Genomic DNA, 19,762 nt, shown 5'->3' with positions numbered 1-19,762 from the left:
AGGGCAGAGGCCCTGTGCCTCCACTATCAGCACTGGCTCTTCACCAGCTCACCTTCCCCTCCACTCTCAGAGACAACATCCAGGGTTTGGCTTTTTATTGACACAAACACAAAGGCAGCTTCGGTAATGGGGTTGGGTACACAAAAGCAGAAGTCGCACTTCACACCACTTAGGCCTCGTTTAGACAATGAAGAGGCTGAGCCCCTCCCTGCCACCTCCCATTGGCAATGGCTGGAGCAACACCCTTCTTAGTTCCAGCTCAGAGAGCAGAGGGAGTTACAGCCCTACCCCCAGGAAGTCCCCAATTTGGTTCCAGCAGCCCAGGTCCTAAATGCTCCCCCCTTTTTACTCCCCTGCTCCATCTCCCCACCCGTGTAAACAAAGTTTGGGGCTGACTTTGACAAGGTGCCTCTCTGCTCTGAGAAGGCGGACGGCAGAGGGCCTCCCATGACTGCACGAGGATGTGCTGGAATTTTTACTTTGGTCCCAGAACAAGAAATAGACGGCATTGCCTCCCAGAGCTCTGGCTGGTAAACGTCACACTTATCTGCAAGGCTGAGAAAATTTTCTCACCTCTTTCTCCTCAACCACTGATAAAGAAATGACAGCTCCAGAGAGAGACAGGACGGGACCCAGAACCCAGGAGGCTAGGGGCTGCCCCTGCCCGGACACGCACACACACAGATTTTTGGCAGTGTTGTGGGACTGGGGAGCAGCAGAACCCCAGCTCCACCAGAACAAGGAAGGCACTGGGGAGGACGGGGTGGAGAAGGAGGTACGAGGCAGGGACCCCCTCACATACACAAGCACAGGTTCTCCAGTGCTAAGGCACTGAGAACGAATCCAGAGAACTCAGTGAAAGGGGGGGCTCTGTGTCCCTCCCACAGAGTCATGACCCAGGGGAGCAGGTGTGAACCCTGCCCTTGGTGTAAGAGGCAACCTTGGTTAAGAGTGGCAGAAAAACTGGAGGTGGAAGACGCCCAATTGTGCTTAAGAAGTTGGGGATAAGAGGACGAGGCCATGTAATGAGGCAAAGGAGTTCAGAGGTGGGTGCTGGTTGGCCTGGGCTGAAGGGACACTAGGCGCAACAGGGACATGCTGGACTCACACAGATTGGCCCCATAACCTGAGCTGACATTTCAATTCTTTGGGGAGGTAGTGGGGCAGGGGCAGGAGGGGAGATGAGGCAGGGTGGAAGCACACAGAACAGGACGGGAAGGGATTGGCTAGCCTTGGCACAAAAGCAGCACAGCAGGCCCGGGGAAAGGGTGGGGGCAGGAAGCAGCCGGTCTCCCTCTGACCCTCCCTGTCCCCTTGGCAGGGCCTAGACATCCAAGTGGTCACTTCCCAACCTCTTCAGAGTGCAGGAAGGAGGAAGGGGGCAGCCCTGGCTACAGAGAAAGAATGGCAGGGAAAAGGTCATTACCACGGAGACCTTTGGGGGAGAGAGGGCAGAGCATTATGATAGAGGATGAAATGCGAGTGTCTCACGGCCAACATCACATGGCTTCCCAGCCTCTCTCTTCCCAGGTCCCGAGGGTCTCCCAGCCCCCGCCCTAGTTCTCCTTCTCTGGCCCAGGCACCAGGACGACTTTGCCCACATTCTTCTTCTCCTGCATCTGCCTCATGGCATCTCCCACCTGGAGAGGAAAGCAAGAATCTGTTCCCAGTGCCATCCAGACCCTCCAGAGAGCTAGGCTAAAGGAGGAGGCTCTCCTCCTCCCAAGAAGCCTGCCCCCAGGACCCCGGCCTTCCAGGGTCCTTCCCAGGCCCTCCCTGTGGAGCTGGCACACTCACCTTTTCGAAGGGCCACACGGAGTCAACGTGTGGTTTGATGTAGCCCTGATTGTACAAGGCCACGAGGCGGGCCACCACACCCCCGACCAGCTCCATCTCGTCATCCAGGTAGCCCAGGTGGTAGCCACACACAGCCCGGTTGGATTGCAGCAGCTGCAGAGCTGTCACACTGAACTGATTCCACCACGTGCGTGCCACGTTCACCAGGCTCCGCTTGGAGCCTGTCAGCAGGTTGGCCATTCCTAAGAGACAAGGACACAGCCTATGAATCCCTGCATGTCTGGTGCCATGTTCACCTGCCCTCTGTGAGCCCCTCACAATCCACACCAATGTCAGCAAGGGACAGGAGAATCCCCCAACTGTAGGCTACCAGGACCAAAACGACTCCAGCTCACTCAGAAATGGTCCTAGTCTTTATTTCTTTTTATGTGAAATAGTTTTGTTTTTTCAATTACAGTTTCCATTTAATATTACTTTGTATTAGTTTCAGGTGTATGAAGTAGTTATTTATTTATTTATTTATTTATTTTAGTTGTTCATTGATTGCTTTCTCATATGTCCCTTGACCGTGGGCCTTCAGCAGACCGAGTAACCCCTTGCTTGAGCCAGCGACCTTGGGTCCAAGCTGGTGAGCTTTTGCTCAAACCAGATGAGCCCGCGCTCAAGCTGGCGACCTCAGGGTCTCGAACCTGGGTCCTCTGCATCCCAGTCTGATGCTCTATCCACTGCGCCACCGCCTGGTCAGGCCTAAAGTATTTTTTTAAATGAATGCAGCTTGCCTGACCTGTGGTGGCGCAGTGGATAAAGCGTTGACCTGGAATGCTGAGGTTGCCGGTTCAAAACCCTGGGCTTGCCCTGTCAAGGCACATATGGGAGTTGAAGCTTCCTGCTCCTCCCCCCTTCTCTCTCTCTCTCTCTCTCTCTCTCTCTCTCTCAATCTCTCTCTCTCTCCTCTAAAATGAATAAATAAAAAATTAAAAAAAAAAAAAGACACACCTAGTTTAAAAAATAAATAAATAAATAAAGGCAGCTTGCCCAAGAAGCCCAGGAGTGTAGGACAGAGAAAGCAGAATGGTTGATTTTGCATCAAGAATAATCCCCAAATACAAGCACATAAAGAACCCAGAATATACTATGATTCACAAAGAAGGTTGTGACAGAAAATGCCAGTAGCTGGGCCCAGGAGGCAGCAATCTGAATGCAACACCCAGGACCATCCTAACCCTCGTACTCTCTCTAGAGCACCCGAGTCCCTGCCCCTTCTTATTCAAAAGCCCTGGGCCCTATATCCCACCCTGCTTCCCCTCACTCTCCCTCTCCATTCCAGCCCACTGACTCACCATAGGTGATCACTTTGCCCATGGGTTTGAGGAGGTTGTAGGCCTTGGCAGTATCTGACCCACCCAGAGGGTCCATGACGATGTCCACGCCTATCATAGAATAAGGAGGCCCAGAAACAGCATTAGAATCCACCAAGCTGAAGACAGTTCCCTCTCTGACCCATGCTTCCCCATACCCTGACTCTACCTTTGGGGGAGATCTTCTTGATCTCCTCCACGTAGTCAGTCGTGTGGTAGTCAATGGGGTATGTGATTCCGTTCTCCTTCAGCACCTTATGCTTGCTGGCCGAGGCCGTCCCGAACACCGTCACATTCTCCACTGTACGGCACAGCTGCAAGGCGGCTATACCCACACCGCCTGAAGCAAGACACTTTCATAAGGAGGGAATATAGAGTCACCCGGCCACCACTCTCCATTCTTGCCCCTCAAGGACCGAGCCCATCAACTTCATTTTGTCTGGGCTCATTTGGAGGCTTTCTGTCTTTAACTCATGTCTAATTTCTATGATTGAGAATTGGGGGAAGGGTGGCTGGCAAGGAAGGAGTACTGGGCAAGGGCCTGTTGCTACAGATAGCACTCCAGGCTGGACCAGGTGCCTGAATGTTGCCACGGCAACAATACTGCAGAGGCCTTGGGCGCCATAGGCCAAGGCAGCCCGGTGTTACCATGACAACAGTCCAGACATGCGGCTTAGAAGGGCCTAAAAAGAAATCTGGGTGGGATAAGGAGGGGGGATATAGGGAAGGGGCCTGTCACCTGCAGCCATGTGCACCAAGACGCTGTGGCCAGGCCGTAGGTTGCCATAGTCAAAGAGAACCATGTATGCTGTGATGTAATTGACCAGTAAGGCCGCGGCTTCCTCAAACGTCATGGCCTCAGGCATCGGAAAAGTGTGGGTTGAGGACACAGTCACCTCTTCCTGCCACATGCCCGACCGGACCAACACCATCACCCGGTCCCCTACCTTGAAGAATGAAAGAAGAGCATGATTGAATCACTCACTCATTCACCCACTGGGAATTTATGACCTGTTATGTACAAGGCCCTCTTGGCCCTGGCTGGGTAGCTTAGTTGGTTTGAGTGTTGTCCAGTACGTCAAGGTTGCAGGTTCAGTCTTCCTTCAAGGCACATACAAGAATCAACCAATGAATGCATACATAAGTAGAACAACAAATTGATGTTTTTTTCTCCTTCTCTCTCTTTCTCTCAGTCAATAAATTTTATAATTTATTTATTTTTAGATTTTATTTATTGATTATTTTAGAGAGAAAGAGAAAGTAGGGGGAGAATGGGAAAGCATCAACTCATAATAGTTGCTTACTGTATGTGCCTTGACCAGGCAAGCCCAGGGTTTCGAATAGGCAACCTCAGCATTTCAGGTCAATGCCTTATCCACTGCACCACCACAGGTCAGGCAATATATTTTTTTTTGAAGATTTTATTTATTGATTTTAGAGAGAGGAAAGAGAAAAAGAGAGAAGGGGAGAGGAGCAGGAAGCATCAACTTAGTTGCTTCTTATATATTTCTTGACCAGGCAAGCCAAGAGTTTCGAACCAGCAACCCAGCATTCTAGGTGGATGCTTTACCCACTGTGCCGCCATAGGTCAGGGAAATTTTTAACAAAATTTAAAAGGCCCTTTTCCTGGTAACAAAGCAGCAGTGGTAGTTAAGGTGGTAGTAATAATAATGATAATAATAATAATATCATCAAAAACAGTAACAACTTACCTTTTTTTAAAATTTTTTTTATTTATTTATTCATTTTTTAGAGAGGAGAGAGAGAGACAGAAAGGGAGAGAGAGGAGAGAGAGACCAAGAGAGAGAAGGGGGGAGGAGCTGGAAGCATCAACTCCCATATGTGCCTTGACCAGGCAAGCCCAGGGTTTTGAACCAGCGACCTCAGCATTTCCAGGTCGACGCTTTATCCACTGCGCCACCACAGGTCAGGCACAACTTACCTTTACTGAGTGTTTACCAAGGTCCAGGACCTACTATAAGTGCTTTATATATAAATACTTAACTAATTCTTATACCAGCTCTTTGAAGTAGATACTATCCTTATCTGCATTTTACAGATCTTAGACTTCACTATTGTGTAAGGTCTCTGATGTAAGAAATTTACAGTTAGGGCAGCATGGAAGTATTGTTGAAGAGATCAAACTGCTTCTTTTTTTTTTTTTTTAATTTTATTTATTCATTTTAGAGAGGATAGAGAAAGAGAGAGAGAGAAGGAGAGAGAGACAGAGAGAGAAGGTGGAGAGAGAAGGTGGGGAGGAGCTGGAAGCATCAACTCCCATATGTGCCTTGACCAGGCAAGCCCAGGGTTTTGAACTGGCGACCTCAGCATTTCCAGGTCGACGCTTTATCCACTGCGCCACCACAGGTCAGGCCACAAACTGCTTCTGTTTAAAAAATAGCTGTCACTCTTTATTGATGATGTGACCTTGGACAAACAAAAAATTACTTAACCAATTAAAACAAGATTTTCTTATTCATTGATATTAGAGAGAGAGAAGAAAGGAGAGAAAGAAGGACATCAATTTGTTGTTCCACTTATTTATGCATTCCTTGGTTGACTCTTGCATGGACCTTGACTGGGGATTAAACTGCAACCCTGACACACCAGGATGACAATCTGATCAACTGAGCTATCTGGCTATGGCAAAGGTTACTTAACCTTTATGAGCCCCAGTTTTCTTATCTGTAAAACAGAGCATTTATGAGGATTAAGTGATTTTTTTAAACCAAATGTTGGCCATATAGTAGACACTTAGTAGTGTTAGCTAATAATACTGAGAACAGTAATGACAATAACAGTAGCTAGAAGAGGTCACCAATCCAGTAACTGAAGGAAGAGGGAGTATGTGGTAAGGGCCATACTACAGTACAAGTAAAAATCTCTGAGCAGTTAGGGCTGTCTGTAGTCACCTTGGGAGAAGTACCTGGGGGCCCAGAAGACATTTTCACCCAGAGATTGGGGGGCAGAGTGATGGACATGGAGAGCCACACAATCTCTCCCACCAGGAAAAAGTATTTTCCTAACTCTCAGCCACCTGCAGGAGAGCCTCCTTTGAAGAAGAAAAGGGAGCAAAGAGCCTGACCTGTGGTGGCGCAGTGGATAAAGCGTAAACCTGGAACCACTGAGGTTGCCGGTTCAAAACCCTGGCTTGCCTGGTCAAGGCACATATGGGAGTTGATGCTTCCTGCTCCTCCCCTTTCTCTCTCTCTCTCTCTATCTCCCCCCATCCTCTCTAAAATGAATAAATAAATAAAATTTAAAAAAAAAAGAAAAGGGAGCAAAGAAAACAGAACTTTTTTCTCTAGCTTAGGGCAGGGGGAAGGGGGCATTCTCAGGAGAAAGAAAGGCGTGTATCTCCTCACTCTTTGGAGAGCATGGAGAGAGAGGTGTGAGAGCTGTTCCCGGACAGTCTGGGTCTGTCTTGGTCCCTGCCAGGAATGATGGGAATTCTGTATATTAACGAGATTCGGGATCCATGGGAGAGGGGGAAGGACTTCTCCCTACACCCTTTTTTATGCCTAGAGGTCCCACATTCTATTGACAGGGAGGATTGAGGGCAGGCTGGCATCTTTTCCTGAAAACACTGATCTGAGATGAGGTCTGGGGAATAAAATCATTCCACTCCAGGGCTCAGGACTAGCAGTCTCTTCAGTCACACTAGAAGACTAGGAAAAGTGCAGTAGTCAATCTGGGTGGTGTCCAGTGCCAGGTGTAGCCCAGAACAAGGTTCACCACTTACACAAACTAATGGCCACTCCTTACCTCCTCACAGAGCAGAGTCAGCCCTGATATCAAGAGGCAGGAAGGGTTCTCCTCACAGAATCCAGCCTCTTACAATCAGATTCTTGCCCTGGACAGGATATCCTGTATTTACCAAGTGGAAAGTGTGGGGAGGGGAACTTAGGTGGGTGGCATTCAGCAGTAGCATGAACTACAACTCCTCCAACCAAAAACAAAAACAAATTCCTCTTAGCGCCTTTAGAAGAGGGGGATTATTTAGAAATCAGTGAGAAGGGTGGGGCCAGAGCTGAATCCAGGAAGAAGCCCTTTAAATAAATGTTTTTTGTTTGTTTTTTTTTTTAATATTTTATTTATTGATTTTTAGAGAGAGGGGGGGGGAGAGAGAGAAAGAGAAGGGGGAGGAGCAGGAAGCATCAACTCCCATATGTGCCTTGACCAGGCAAGCCCAAGGTTTCGAACCGGCAACCTCAGTGTTCCAGGTCGATGCTTTATCCCACTGCGCCACCACAGGTCAGGCCAAATAAATGTTTGTATGTACAACAAAACCAGGAATTCCAGTTCTAGGATCTAGAACTGGTAGGGATCAAGAGAAAGGCTGCATGTGAGAGGCCTCTCCTGAGGAGCCTGAGAAACCCCTAAACAGGACATGTAAAGGCTCAGCCCAGGTCTCTCAAAAAGTTGTTCATTGGGAACTCTCCAATGTCCAGATTAATGATAAACGAAAGGAGAAACAGACCTGCAGAGCTGGGCCAACCTGCTCCAGGTGCCACACCCCTATCCCAGTCCAAATGGGCACTGCCAGGGTTTCTGAGGGTCCTCCACAAGGAAGGCTGGGGCAGGTTCTGTTCACCAGAACGTTCCCAAGGGCAGACCCAGGGGTCGTGACCCAATGGTTGAGTCACTGGAGGAGGAGGAGATACTGCAGCCACAAAGTCACAGGACACAAAGTCCAAAACAGAATTCAGAGACCCAATCTCAACCCTATCTCCGTACCTCCCCCATTCGGTCCCCACCGAAATCAGACTGGCAGTGTAGGGCGGGTAGAGGGTAGTGGCAGCCTCCCTCTCTTCCACTACGGGCGTGCCTTATCTCTTGGCCCTGCCCAGGGAGGGGCCGCCTCACACCCCCACAGACCACGGGGCTGCATGTGACCAAGGCTCTGGCACAGCCATGAGCCCCCGCCCAACCCCGACTACATAGCTCCTCAAGCTCTTTTGAGAAACGAGGCACCAATCGTCATTTACAATCACAAACCACAGTTACCCCGGGAGTGCTTGGTGGGCAGGGGTACAGGTGTGGTTTTACTGGGACAGGGCGGGGGGTGGAGGGGTAAAATCATCGCGCGCATGCGCCTGGGCGCCTTATTGTTTCCCCCCACACATCCACCGCCACTGCCGCTTTTGGGTGGCGACCACAATTAAAAATGGTTGGAAAAAGGGTGATAACTCTGCCTCCACCCCCAGCCCCAAGTATAAATATAAATCTAGTTCTACAGTTTCCTACTACGTCTTCTATGCCCCTTTACCTGGGTCCGTGCCAGTTTCCCCTGCCCTGCCACACCCCCGGCGCCCTCCCACTCCTGACCCAGTGGCCTGCCTCAGCTCTGCTCTGGACTGGTCCGCTCACCTTGCGGTCCTTGACTCCCTCGCCCACCGCGATCACGACTCCCGCGCCCTCCATGCCTGGTGTGAAGGGCAGGGGCTGTGTCCGGTCGTACAACCCCTGCCGGGCCATCACGTCGGCGAAGTTGAGCCCGCAGGCCCGGACGCGCAGCGTCAGTTGGCCAGGGCCGGGGGCCGGGGGCGCGGCCGGCCGGCTCCGAAGCTTCATTTTGTCGCAGCCGCCGATGCCAGTGAGCACCAGGAAGCGCAGCGGCGGCGGCGACGCTGTGGCCTTCTCCTCGGAGGCCGTGGGTGGCCGAGCGTCGCCGGCTGCTTTAGCATTCGTGGGCTTGGACGAGGCGTCTTCTGTGGACCCTGCCTCGGCGGCGGCCTTGGCTACCTCTCTCTCCGCAGACATGGCCAGGACTCACGATGTGCGCGCACAGCTGGACGCAGGGTGCACAGCTGGGGAAGGCGGGACGCGCGTCTAGATGAGCCTCAGCTGCGGACTCTGAGCGGGAGGGGCGGGGCGCGGGTCAGGGGGCGGGGCCGTATGCTCCCCCTTAAAGGGCCAGGGCCACAGTGCGGGGTCTGCTGGCGCGTGCAAAGGGGAAACGAGGAATGTCAGGAGATAGACATATGTGAGGGCATTCTTGGGGTCATGCAGACCGCGATTTACTTGTATTTATTCATAATAAACCTTATGCAAGTTTAAAAAAATATGTTAAGGGGCAGTCTGAAGGACGATCCCAAAACCTGAGCTAACATCAGATTTGGAGAGCCAGCCATCAGTGGACAAAACCAACCAAGTTGTTCCTCGGGCTCTAACTCTACGCATATGTGACCCATTTCGTGTGGTCTAGCAGTGGCAAACTAGGAGCAGGGAGATCGAGTCTTTAAAACTTTCCATTTAATTTTTTTGGGGGGTGGTTAAAGCTCTTTGCCTCAATTTTCCCTTCTGTAAAATGGTGATTATGTTGCTTGATCAAGAGTAAAAGATAAAATTAAGTTGAGTAACCTCAACTTAAAGAAGAGCTTTTAAAAGGTAGAAGATATTATACAAACACAAAACATTGGCTCGATTATTGTTAGATTCTAGATCAAGCCTGAAATGACTTTACAGCTTGTCTCTGTCTCCAGCAGCAGGACTGTCACTCCGGGCAATTTGATCTGCCTCTTCTTCGCTCCCCATCTCCATCTCCCCGTGTATCCACAAGAGGACGCAGCTCCCCCAAAACTTTTCACCTTGCGCTTGGCTGGGGAAACTCATCCTTGCCTCCCTGTTAGTCCAGGGCTGCTCTTAAGTCTCCATTGCCCCAGACTAGGCCATCCGTTGCCATGGGGACGGAAAGCCTTGACGTCACCATTGTCCTGATGTGTGTTTGGAGTCCATATCCTCCTATCCTCAAGACTCCCTGCCGGGACATGAGCTTGGAGGAGGGAGACCAAACCCAAAAGTCTCCCTCCCTTACCTTACTATCTTGCGCCCCCTCCTGTTCAAATAAGTGAAAGGTTGCCCCCGCGCTTGTCCGCACTAGCACACCGACGTGCACGCGTGGGCACGCAAAAGACCCGAGTCTCGTGCGTGTGCGAATCCCACCCTATCCTCAGAACTTCGCTCAAGCTCTGCCCGCCCCCGCCCTCGCCCACGCCCCCAAGGAAGTCAAATCAGTCAAATAGGCCACTCGGCCCGCCCCAAACTGGCAGGGGCCCCTTGAATCAAACCAGAACTCTAGAATCCTGCTCTCAGGCCTCGTTTCCCTCGGGTACCGCCCAGCTCCCCTGGGCCCCGCCTCCTGGCTGCGCGGGCGGGAGGCGTGGCCGGGGGTGCGGCCGCCGGGCTGGAGGCGGGGCAGAGGGGGGGCCGCGGCTCCGGGTGGGGGTTCGGCGCGGGCCCGCGAGATGCCGGTGTCGGCGGCCCGAGCGGCTGCAGCTGCAGCGGCGGGGGAGGAGGCAGCGGCGCCGGGGAGGGGGGCTGCGCGGGGGGCCGGCGCGTAGCCGGGACCATGGAGGGGCAGAGCGGCCGCTGCAAGATCGTGGTGGTGGGGGACGCCGAGTGCGGCAAGACGGCGCTGCTGCAGGTGTTCGCCAAGGACGCCTACCCCGGGGTGAGGGACCGGCGTCTTGGGAGGGGGGAGCTGAGGCCGCGGGGGTGGGTGACTGGGGCCCGGGGAACGAACAGAAATAGGTGCTGGGGTAACCGGGGACGAGAGAGAGAGGCTCGGAGGACCGCGGGTGGTGTGGCAGGCTCTGGAAAGACTGCAGAGGATTAAGGTGGAAGGAACTGGGGGTCAGAGTGAGATAAATGGGGTTTGAGGGAAGCAGAGGGTCCCGGAGGGTGCGCTAGGGGAATTTCAGAGGTCCCGGGCATCGGAAAGGGGAAGAACTAGGGGCTGAAGAGGCCAGGAGGGGGTCTGTCTGCCTAGCAGAGATTCCCTGAAGCTGACTCTCCCAGGATCTCCCCTTTGCCCAACACCAAACCAACTTGTGTCGAGGAGCTGGGTTGGATAGGGTGTGGGTGTGAGGAGGGCATTTGTCTGGGACGAGGACTGGAAGATCTAATCTTGACCCATCCGTGTCTGCAGAGTTATGTCCCCACCGTGTTTGAGAACTACACCGCGAGCTTTGAGATAGACAAGCGCCGCATTGAGCTCAACATGTGGGACACTTCAGGTAGACAATTCCCTGGGGTCACCCTGACTTCCAAGGCCCGCACCTTGACTCCTCCCTTGGCTAGACCTTTAGGCTTTTCAGGTCAGCTCAGCCCATCCATCTAATTCTAGGAGAAAGGAAAATCAATTTAATGCTTAAAGCCAGGGAAATTGAGGCAGAGCTTGCTGACATACAGAAACCATCTCCTGGAGGATAAAAGCCCAGTATCCAATACCCTCCACTGGATTCTGCCTACCTGGGAAAGTTGAGAAGGAATGGTTTTTATTTGGGAACATGTTTTTTAGGAGATTGGACTAGGTTTAGGAAAGACATAGAATTTCTTTGGGTATGGGAACTACTTCTCTAGACTGAACTATAGAAATCTGAGCTCAAGTGCCAAGAGGATAGGCAAGCTCTCTCCCTTCTCCAAAAAGGAGGGTTTGTATTTTCATTCTGGTCCCTTGGAAGTCATTAGAAGATGTCTGTCAAAGCCCAGAAAGCACATGCAAAATTTTGTGAAAATGTCGAGAGATTTCATGAGCTTCTCAGATTCAGAAAAGATTAAGAATGATTACTTTTAGAGAAACCCCTAGGGAAGTGGAGAGCTGTTTTCTGCCATCTAACCTCCCCTCTGTCTGCCCCCCACCCCCACCCTCCCACCCCCACTTTGGAAAAGCACAGACTCCTTGATGGGTATTAATAACTGCTCTTTTCCATTCTCTGCTCCTTGCATCCCTTGGCCAGGATTGCTAAGGTCTCCCATTCCCTTCCAGGCCTCCCACCCACTTAGAACCCTCATCTGCCCTCTCCCCCCTGTCTTCTCTCAGGTTCCTCTTACTATGATAACGTCCGGCCCCTGGCCTATCCTGATTCAGATGCTGTGCTCATCTGCTTCGACATTAGCCGACCAGAAACACTGGACAGTGTCCTCAAGAAGGTGGGAGCCTGGGGAAGCTGGAAGCTAGACTGAGGGGGGCCAGAAACCATGGTCCTAACACAACCTGAACCACCAGCTGAACAGTGTGTGAAGCTCTCATCCGCCTGACCCCCCTTCCCTGGAAATCAGTCCTCAGAGCTGGGGAGGGCATCTGGGCGCAATGGGGGAGAGCAGGGAGAGGCACTCAAGAGATTCCTTAGGCACCCTCCCCATCTCCTTGGCTGTGAGCCCTAGATGGATAGGATGGGGATGCTGTGCCTGGAGCTCAAGGAAGCCTTGTAGTCTCCTCTCCAGGCCCCTATTTCCATGAGAAAAGCTATGGTGAAAGGACAGAAGTCAGCTAAGGCAGCCCCAGTTCCCGGGTGGGGGAGAGGAGCCTGGATTGGTCTGTTCCCAGGAACAAATTTGGGAAAGGGGGTGGGACTGGGAAGGCTCCAGGCTGGCAGAGCTTCCCCTGCACCTGAGTTAGAAGCAGGGAGCAGCCCCTGCAGCCCCAGCCCAGCACGCCCTCCCTCCCCTTCTCCCACACTCCATCCCTGTTTTCAACCCAAGCCCACTGTTCCCACCTCCTTGCTCACATAGGAGAGTCCAGAGGGGTGTTAGCTCTGCATGCTGTGAGCAAGGGTGGCCTCCTGGTGTGGCCTCTTTCTATCTCTCCCTAACTCTATTTTCTTTCCCCAAATAGTGGCAAGGGGAGACTCAGGAGTTTTGCCCCAATGCCAAAGTTGTGCTGGTTGGCTGTAAACTGGACATGCGGACTGACCTGGCCACACTGAGGGAACTGTCCAAGCAGAGGCTTATCCCTGTTACACATGAGCAGGTGGGACCCTTGACCTTTGACCTCATCCCAGCCTAGATCTCCCACTTCTTTCTCAAGTCTCTAATTTGAAAACACCCTATTTTGTTTATCCTTTGTCCTGGCCTCTGACCTGATCCCTCGATGACCCCTCTCCACCAGCCTTCATCTTCCCTGCCCCTTGCTGAGCTGGAGATTAGGACTCTTAACTTCCCTTATGCACTCTACCCTTTTAGGGCACTGTGCTGGCCAAGCAGGTGGGGGCTGTGTCCTATGTGGAGTGCTCCTCCCGGTCCTCTGAGCGCAGCGTCAGGGATGTCTTCCACGTGGCCACAGTGGCCTCCCTTGGCCGTGGCCACAGGCAGCTGCGCCGCACTGACTCTCGCCGGGGACTGCAGCGATCCACTCAGCTGGCAGGACGGCCAGACCGGGGGAACGGGAATGAAGGCGAGATACACAAGGATCGAGCCAAGAGCTGCAACCTCATGTGAGGATCCGGAGAGGGGCGGAGTGTCAGGAGGGGTGGTAAAGGGCACAGCTGTTCCCCTCCTGTACCCTGACTTCCTGACCTCCTGACCTCCTGACTCTGGCTGGGGCTTCAGGACAGAATGAGTTAGCAGTTCTCCTAGGCAAGGGACCCCAAGGCAGAGGGTGCCACAATTCCCCACATCCTCAACCCGCTCCTCTCCACAGGAAGTCGAGGGAATTAGCAGAGCAGGCATCCAGGACAGGAGCTGGGACAGGATGGGGCACCAGGGTTAGGGAAGCTGGCATCAAACAGTGACTTTGGTTGAGTCTCAGTATATGAAGGGTGCCTTCCCTCTCTGCCTCCAGTCCCTATTTCCTGGTCCTGGCTTCCTTCCCTAAGGAAAGTGTCCATTCCATGACCTTCCCTTTTCCTCTCCTTATTTCTACAGCTGTTCTCACTCATCCTAACCTCCAGGCAACATGCACTAAATTAAAAAACAAGTTGAAAAAAAAAACCAAGTTGAGAAGCCCCTCCCCCCATATACCCACCAGTCCTAGCTCCTCTCTCTTTTCCCCCAACAGTCCCAAATAAAGCCCATGTCCATGGAAAACGGCTGTGGCTTTAGTTTTGTTGCTTTCAAAAAACAAAACAAAACAGTCTACCAGCAGGATGGAAAATTAGACTTCAGGAAGAACTTTCCTGTCTATGCTCACAGAAGAGGCAGAGGAAAACATGGGTTGGATCAGCAGTGTCCTTTTAGGAACCAGAGGTGAAGAAGTGAGATATCTTGGGAATATTCATCTCAGTTAATGAGCCGGACAATCCTAAAGCCATTAGGAGGTTTTAAAGTAGACTGATGTGCAATTCATTACTCAGCCCAGCTGGGGCCCCCTGCTAGTGTGGGAGGGGTCCTGCTGAAGTGGTCCAAGCCTTTTGCTCACCATCTCTGTATACCCCCTCCTTGGTGGTATCTGCTGGTGCCCTGGGAGGTTGTCGGGGTAGGGACGTTGTCAGAAGCCTCCATGTCACAGAAGCTGACCCTGGGCAGAGTGAAGTTTCCCAAGGGGACAGAGGCTTGATTCAGGGCTCTCCCTGGAGGGGAGGCAGGGGTTCTCACTTCTTTCTATACTGAGCTCCTTGATGATTTTGGAGGGAGCATCAGCTGAGTTTAGAGTCACATTCCTCCTCCCACTCCAATCCCCTAGAGAAGCAGAGCTGATGGGGGGGGCCTGCTGGAGCACTTGTTGTCAGGAAAGACAGTGCTGGTCTGTTTTCTTGGGAGTCTGGTTTCGCATTGTCCTGTATTCCCTTTCTGGCTCTGGTCCCACTGGCCTCTTTTCGGTGACATTCTCCCCCAGGAACCATCCCTGGCCCTCCCCTCCTCCAGCCCCAGACAGTTCTTCCAGACACACTCTGGAAGAGAACACAGACCTTACCCTTCCATCTGCTGGGATCCCCTCCGCCCCAATTCACAGCCCATCCCTCCCTCACTCATTCAGCAAATGTGTACTGAGCACCAAGTGTGTGCCAGACACTGGCTTGGGAGACTGAAAGGACCAGTCTCTTTGCGCAGGAAAAAGAGGTACCCAGGTGTGGCAGTGCCTTGGCTGTGGGAGCTCCTTACAGGCTTGGGAGCCAGTCCTCTGAGCCAGGTCCTGAGGGTTGAAGGGAGTTTGCTAGGCAGGAAGGGGTAGGAAAGGCGCTTGGAACAGAGGGTAGAGCAGGTGCAGACACATGGAGAGGAGATAGAACATGGCATGATTGGGGCTGCCATGGTGGGAAAGGCAGAAGACAAGGCTGGGAAGGTGCATTAAGGCCACAGCAGGACCCTCAAAGGAACCGGGACTTCTTCTGAGGATGTGAGGAGGCAGCAGGGGTTTTGAACAGAGACTGAGTGACCAAATTTGGTTTTGGGGTAGATTACCTAAAAAAAATTTTTTAATTGATTTTACCAAGAGAGGATTTTGGGAGAGTGAGAAGTATCAACTCATAGTTGCTTCACTTTAGTTGTTCATTGCTTGTTTTATGTGCCTTGACCGGGCAAGTCCAGGGTTTCGAACTGGTGACCTCAGCATTCCAGGTCGACACTCTATCTCCCCTGCGCCACCACAGGTCAGGAAAAATGATTATCTAGATGAAGTGATGGGGGCTGGAGGATTTGACTCTGAGATGTTTTGTTTAAAATAGCTTCCCCTTCCCCTATGCCAGGGCCTACCCACTCCTGGCTCATCAGACAGCCCCTTCCCTCCCTTTCCTACAGGACCCTGTCCTGCTCCATCTCAACCAATCTCCTCAAGGATTCTGGGACAGCTTCAAGGGCACAGGGTACCCCACTTTCTCAAACTGTGACCTGGTTAGAGGTTGACTCTGAGACCCGCCTCAAGGACCCTGGATAGAGGGTGCTGGGAAGGACTGGGGCTCCCAGGCCCATCTCTCAGTCTGGTCCCAGAGGGCTGACTCTTCCTCCACAGGGAACTGCCATAATATCAACTTGGGATTTGGGGCCGTGTGGCTTCTTTTCTCCACTTTGGACTTTACTACAAAGCAGGCTGAAGCTTGTAGCCGCCAAAGTGCAGTGTTTGTGTCCCTCTCTTCTCCCTCCCTCTCCTCCCGTGCTTGGGGGAATGCAAACATATTTCAATATTCGCCTAAGGCAAACATAATTAGAAATATAAATCAGCTGAAGGAATCCTCAAAGTTTAATACATTTCCAATACCACTGGCAACGGCTTTAGGTCCCCTCTGCAGGTCTGGGTTGCCAGATGTTTTATTTCCGGGGAGGGGCTGAACCTCTGGGCTGAGGAGCCCAATAGGTGGGAGGAGAGAATGGGGCTGATCCTTGGTCCTCAAAGTCCCTGCAGCCCTGGCCAGCTAGGTCATTTGGTAGGAATGGCGTCTCGATGCTTCCGGGTTGGTCAGTTGGTTGGAGTGTCATCTCTGTCTAGATGCTCCCGGGTTGCAGGTTTGGTACCCTGTCAGTCGGGGCACGTGCAGGAGTCAACCAATGAATGTGTGGATAGGTGGAACGGCAAATCGAGGTTTCTTCCCCCCCCCCCCCCGCCCCTAAAAAAACCAGTACGTTTTTTAAAAGGGAAGGGGGAGGAAAAAAAGCCCCTGTAGGCGGGAGGGAGGGAACCTAACCCCCCCCCACACACACCCCCAGTTGCAGGAGTCAGACTCAGCTTCCTCCTCTGCAGCTGTTTCCCCCACAAATTAGACACCCTTTTGGGAAACAATGTAGCCTCGTTAATCACTTAATGAAATAAACAACTAATCACACTGTGATGCTTCCAGTGTTTCTTCACCTCAGCAATCAGACTGCCCAGAAGGGAGAGGGGAAGGAAGGGCTGGGGCAGGGGCAGGAGACTTGGTTTAATCCTTAAAATGCTTCAGCTGACAAAGGGTCATCTTGTGACTCCAGCCTTCTCAGGAGGGACAGTCATGTAAAGAGCTTAAAAAATTTGAGGCAGAAGTTCAAGGGCCTGGGTCCCAGCTCTTCCCCCTCCTCCCTGAGGAGCCTTTGGCAAGGCCCTGCAATTGTATGAACCTCAGTTTTCATACCTGGATAAAGGGAGCTGGTCACATCTACCTCGTGTTGAGGAAGATTCAGAGGAGAAAGAATGTAGAAAAGCTGTTTGAACCTTTAAAAAAAGGTTGAGATGATGTCAAACTTTATTCTTTACAACTTAGACGTCCAGTGCTTCTGAGCTGGGTTTGAAGAAATCAGAGAAGGCTTCTTGGAGGGGCTTCCTGTGCTAGGGATTCATTCAAAGGCTGGATGAAGGCCAAGACACAGTAAGGGGAGGTGGCTGTGTCTTGCTCTCACACCTGTCCTGAGGACTAGCACTATAGTGACTCCTCCAAAGGCTGAGGTCTTTGGTTCCCATTTTTCTAAACTCCCCCCATTACTTTTTCTGAAGTCTCTGGGTAAGGACTTCATGTTGCCATGGTGACCCCACCCAGATAAACTCAGACTTGTCCTGAAGACTGATGGAGGTAGAAGGAAGAGGTCATGTCCCTGGGGTTGCCGGTGGACCCCAGCAATTCTGGCAGAGCCGTCTTCACCAACTCCACATTCTCTTCCCCAGGAAAGGGGTTCAGCTCTTCTGTGGTATCCCCCCTTCCCTTGCCAACAAAGGACTTTCTTCTACACACTGCAGCCCCTCCTCCACCTTCCTCCTGTTGGGTTCCCAGGTCTCTCTCCATCTCTCTAGTCAATCTATTCCCTCTCAAGGTTGGGGGGGGGAGGGTCAGAGAGGGGGAGGCTCCAGGTTCCAGGCCGGTGGGGTGATTCCCGAGCAGCTACCTCCCAGCAGCCAGAGACTAGAGGGACACAGACATAAGTGCTCCTCCCCCCACGAAAATGCCTCTGCTGTTGACTCCTAAATAACAGATGTCTGTCTGCATATTAATGAGATTGGACGAATAATTGGTTAGTTTTTCATTCAGTGTCAGAATGAACCCGGAGGCCTTATGTTCACGCACATAGACACCCACTCAGCCCACCCCCCACCCCCTGGCTCTCCCCTTCCCCCAGAGCACAATAAGACAGATGCAGATGCTGGCAAGCTTGACCCACAGAGGGGAGGGGCAGATGGGAACTGGGAGGGGGTGTCAGCGGGAGGGAGACCTCCAGGTCTGGGACTGGGTTTGTCAGGCTTCCCCCTCTTGATTGCCATCTCCCTGTCCCCCCAGGGGCAAAAGCTTGCATTTGTGAGATTTCCCCACTGTGTAGAAGGGATCCAGAGGAAGGTGGGAATGGGAGAAGAAAGAGGGTTATGGAAGGAGACAGATGCTGTGTAGAGGGTAGCAACAAAGCAATGGCCTAGTCAGTGAGGTTGTACCTCCCTGCACCTGGAATCAGCAGGTTACTTACTTTGCTTTTAGCTCCTGTGCCAGGGTGAGGTGGAAGAATGGAGGTTTTGGAGTCAGACAGCTACAACTTATCAGCTGGGTGCTCTAGTGAAAGTTACCCAACCTCTCTGAGCCTCTCACACTCCTTGTCCCTAAGAATACCTACCTACCTTGCAAGATTTAAAGACAGAATGATAGTGTCATGTGTCTGTCTTAGTGCTTGGTTTATAATAGGTCACAACACATATTTGTCCTCTCCCCACCTATGCCCCAAAACACATCAAGACAGTTTCAAAATTGCTGCCTCTCCTACCAGACCCACCCTTGTTAGGGCAAGGGTTAATTAGAAGTTTAGTAATTATCCTGGCTGCCTAGAAACTGAGAGAAAAAGATAGGGCAAGGAACAGAGAGAGGAGATTAGATGGCCATAGGAGAGAAAACTGATGGAAACCAAGGCCTGGAATAGAAGGAAAGATATCGCAGAGATAAAGAACACGGAAACCCTGGCCGGGTAGCTCAGTTAGTTACAGCATGGGCCTGAGACACCGAGGCTGCAGGTTTGATCCTCAGTCACAAGCGGATGGTTTTTATTCTTTCTCTTTCTCCCTTCCCCTCTAAAAAAAATAAAAATAATAAAAATAAAAGAAACGAGAAAAACAGAACTCTGAACCAGCTGGAAATGGGATATGTATTGCAGGCAAATGGAGTAAACTCTGGAATGAGTTCTAGAATCTAGAAGCCCCAGTTCTGCCATGAACTCGCTGTTGGACCTTAGCAAGTTTCACTTCCTCTTAGCATCTCAGTCTCCTCATCTGTGAAAGGATGGGGTTGGTTTGCTCTCTAAGGCCCTTCTCATTGTTTGAGAGTTCTAGTGGCCTGGGGAAGCACAGGGGAAGGCGGCAGGGCTGGCCACCTCCCCACTGTGGCCCAACAGTCACTCTTGCTATGTCTCTTCTTCCCCTTGGTAAATGGATCTGCTGCGCCAGCAAACAACTGTCCATTGTGCCCTAATGAGGAAAGAGCTGGGAAAACCAATCACTTATGATGCAAATGAGCGGCGGCTGCAGCCTCCTCGCTTTCACTGAGTGCCTCTCTTCTGCCCAGACCCCGCGCTGCCCCAGTTGGGCCTTTCTGCCTAGCCCCAGTTCCCATCTGGTCCTGGAGGAAGGGGGGAGGCCCTTCCCATTGTCACTCATTGCCACTCCTTGAGAGGAGTCTCAGTCCTCACAGCCTTGAGAGGCCCAGCGTGTCTCTTCTCTCAGAAAGCTCAGTTTTTGTTTTTAATTTAGGTGAACTTTACATAACATGCAATTAGCTGTTTTAAGGTGTACAATTCTGTGACATTTCGTGCATTCACAGGGTAGTGCAACCACTACCTGTCTGGGCTCAGGCGGTCTGGCCCTCTGTCGGTCTCCATACCCCACAGCCTCCCGTGGCACAGGGGAGCTGCTGAGGCCTCGGCCACGGGGCTAGGAGTAATGGAGGCTGGCCTTGGGCTAACAGCTGAGAGCAGTGCAGAGCTGGCTTGGGGGAAGGGGCCAAGTCCTGCACTAG

The 19,762-nt window shown here is 52.0% G+C and overlaps 2 protein-coding genes across 2 annotated transcripts; one reads left to right on the top strand and one right to left on the bottom strand.

Moving 5' to 3' along the window:
* Window positions 1-80: 80 nt before the first annotated feature.
* Window positions 81-8,992, bottom strand: VAT1 (vesicle amine transport 1). Its single transcript, XM_066364078.1, has 6 exons — window positions 8,526-8,992; window positions 3,895-4,102; window positions 3,325-3,495; window positions 3,138-3,227; window positions 1,798-2,039; window positions 81-1,640 (listed from the first exon to the last, which is right to left on the bottom strand). Exons 1-6 carry the CDS (start codon window positions 8,916-8,918, stop codon window positions 1,557-1,559), a joined length of 1,188 nt encoding a protein of 395 aa, XP_066220175.1. The 5' UTR covers window positions 8,919-8,992; the 3' UTR covers window positions 81-1,556.
* Window positions 8,993-10,448: 1,456 nt separating this feature from the next.
* On the top strand, window positions 10,449-16,626 carry RND2 (Rho family GTPase 2). The gene is made up of 5 exons (XM_066364051.1): window positions 10,449-10,608; window positions 11,086-11,173; window positions 11,980-12,089; window positions 12,775-12,909; window positions 13,122-16,626. Exons 1-5 carry the CDS (start codon window positions 10,507-10,509, stop codon window positions 13,374-13,376), a joined length of 690 nt encoding a protein of 229 aa, XP_066220148.1. The 5' UTR covers window positions 10,449-10,506; the 3' UTR covers window positions 13,377-16,626.
* Window positions 16,627-19,762: the final 3,136 nt, after the last annotated feature.

The sequence above is a fragment of the Saccopteryx leptura genome, chromosome 2, assembly GCF_036850995.1.
Source record: "Saccopteryx leptura isolate mSacLep1 chromosome 2, mSacLep1_pri_phased_curated, whole genome shotgun sequence".
Taxonomy (NCBI): Eukaryota; Metazoa; Chordata; class Mammalia; order Chiroptera; family Emballonuridae; genus Saccopteryx; species Saccopteryx leptura.
This window is presented reverse-complemented; position numbering and strand designations above follow the sequence as displayed.

Bases quoted from the DNA above. Each gene is read 5' to 3' on its own strand.
- VAT1 (XM_066364078.1), bottom strand. From the start codon at position 8,918: ATGTCTGCGGAGAGAGAGGTAGCCAAGGCCGCCGCCGAGGCAGGGTCC. The intron at 3,496-3,894 runs GTGACAGGCCCC...GTCTTGCTTCAG, and splicing joins CTTGGTGCACATGGCTGCAG to GCGGTGTGGGTATAGCCGCC. The intron at 3,228-3,324 runs GTAGAGTCAGGG...ATTCTATGATAG, and splicing joins CAAGAAGATCTCCCCCAAAG to GCGTGGACATCGTCATGGAC.
- RND2 (XM_066364051.1), top strand. From the start codon at position 10,507: ATGGAGGGGCAGAGCGGCCGCTGCAAGATCGTGGTGGTGGGGGACGCC. The intron at 12,090-12,774 runs GTGGGAGCCTGG...TTCCCCAAATAG, and splicing joins TGGACAGTGTCCTCAAGAAG to TGGCAAGGGGAGACTCAGGA. The intron at 12,910-13,121 runs GTGGGACCCTTG...CTACCCTTTTAG, and splicing joins TCCCTGTTACACATGAGCAG to GGCACTGTGCTGGCCAAGCA.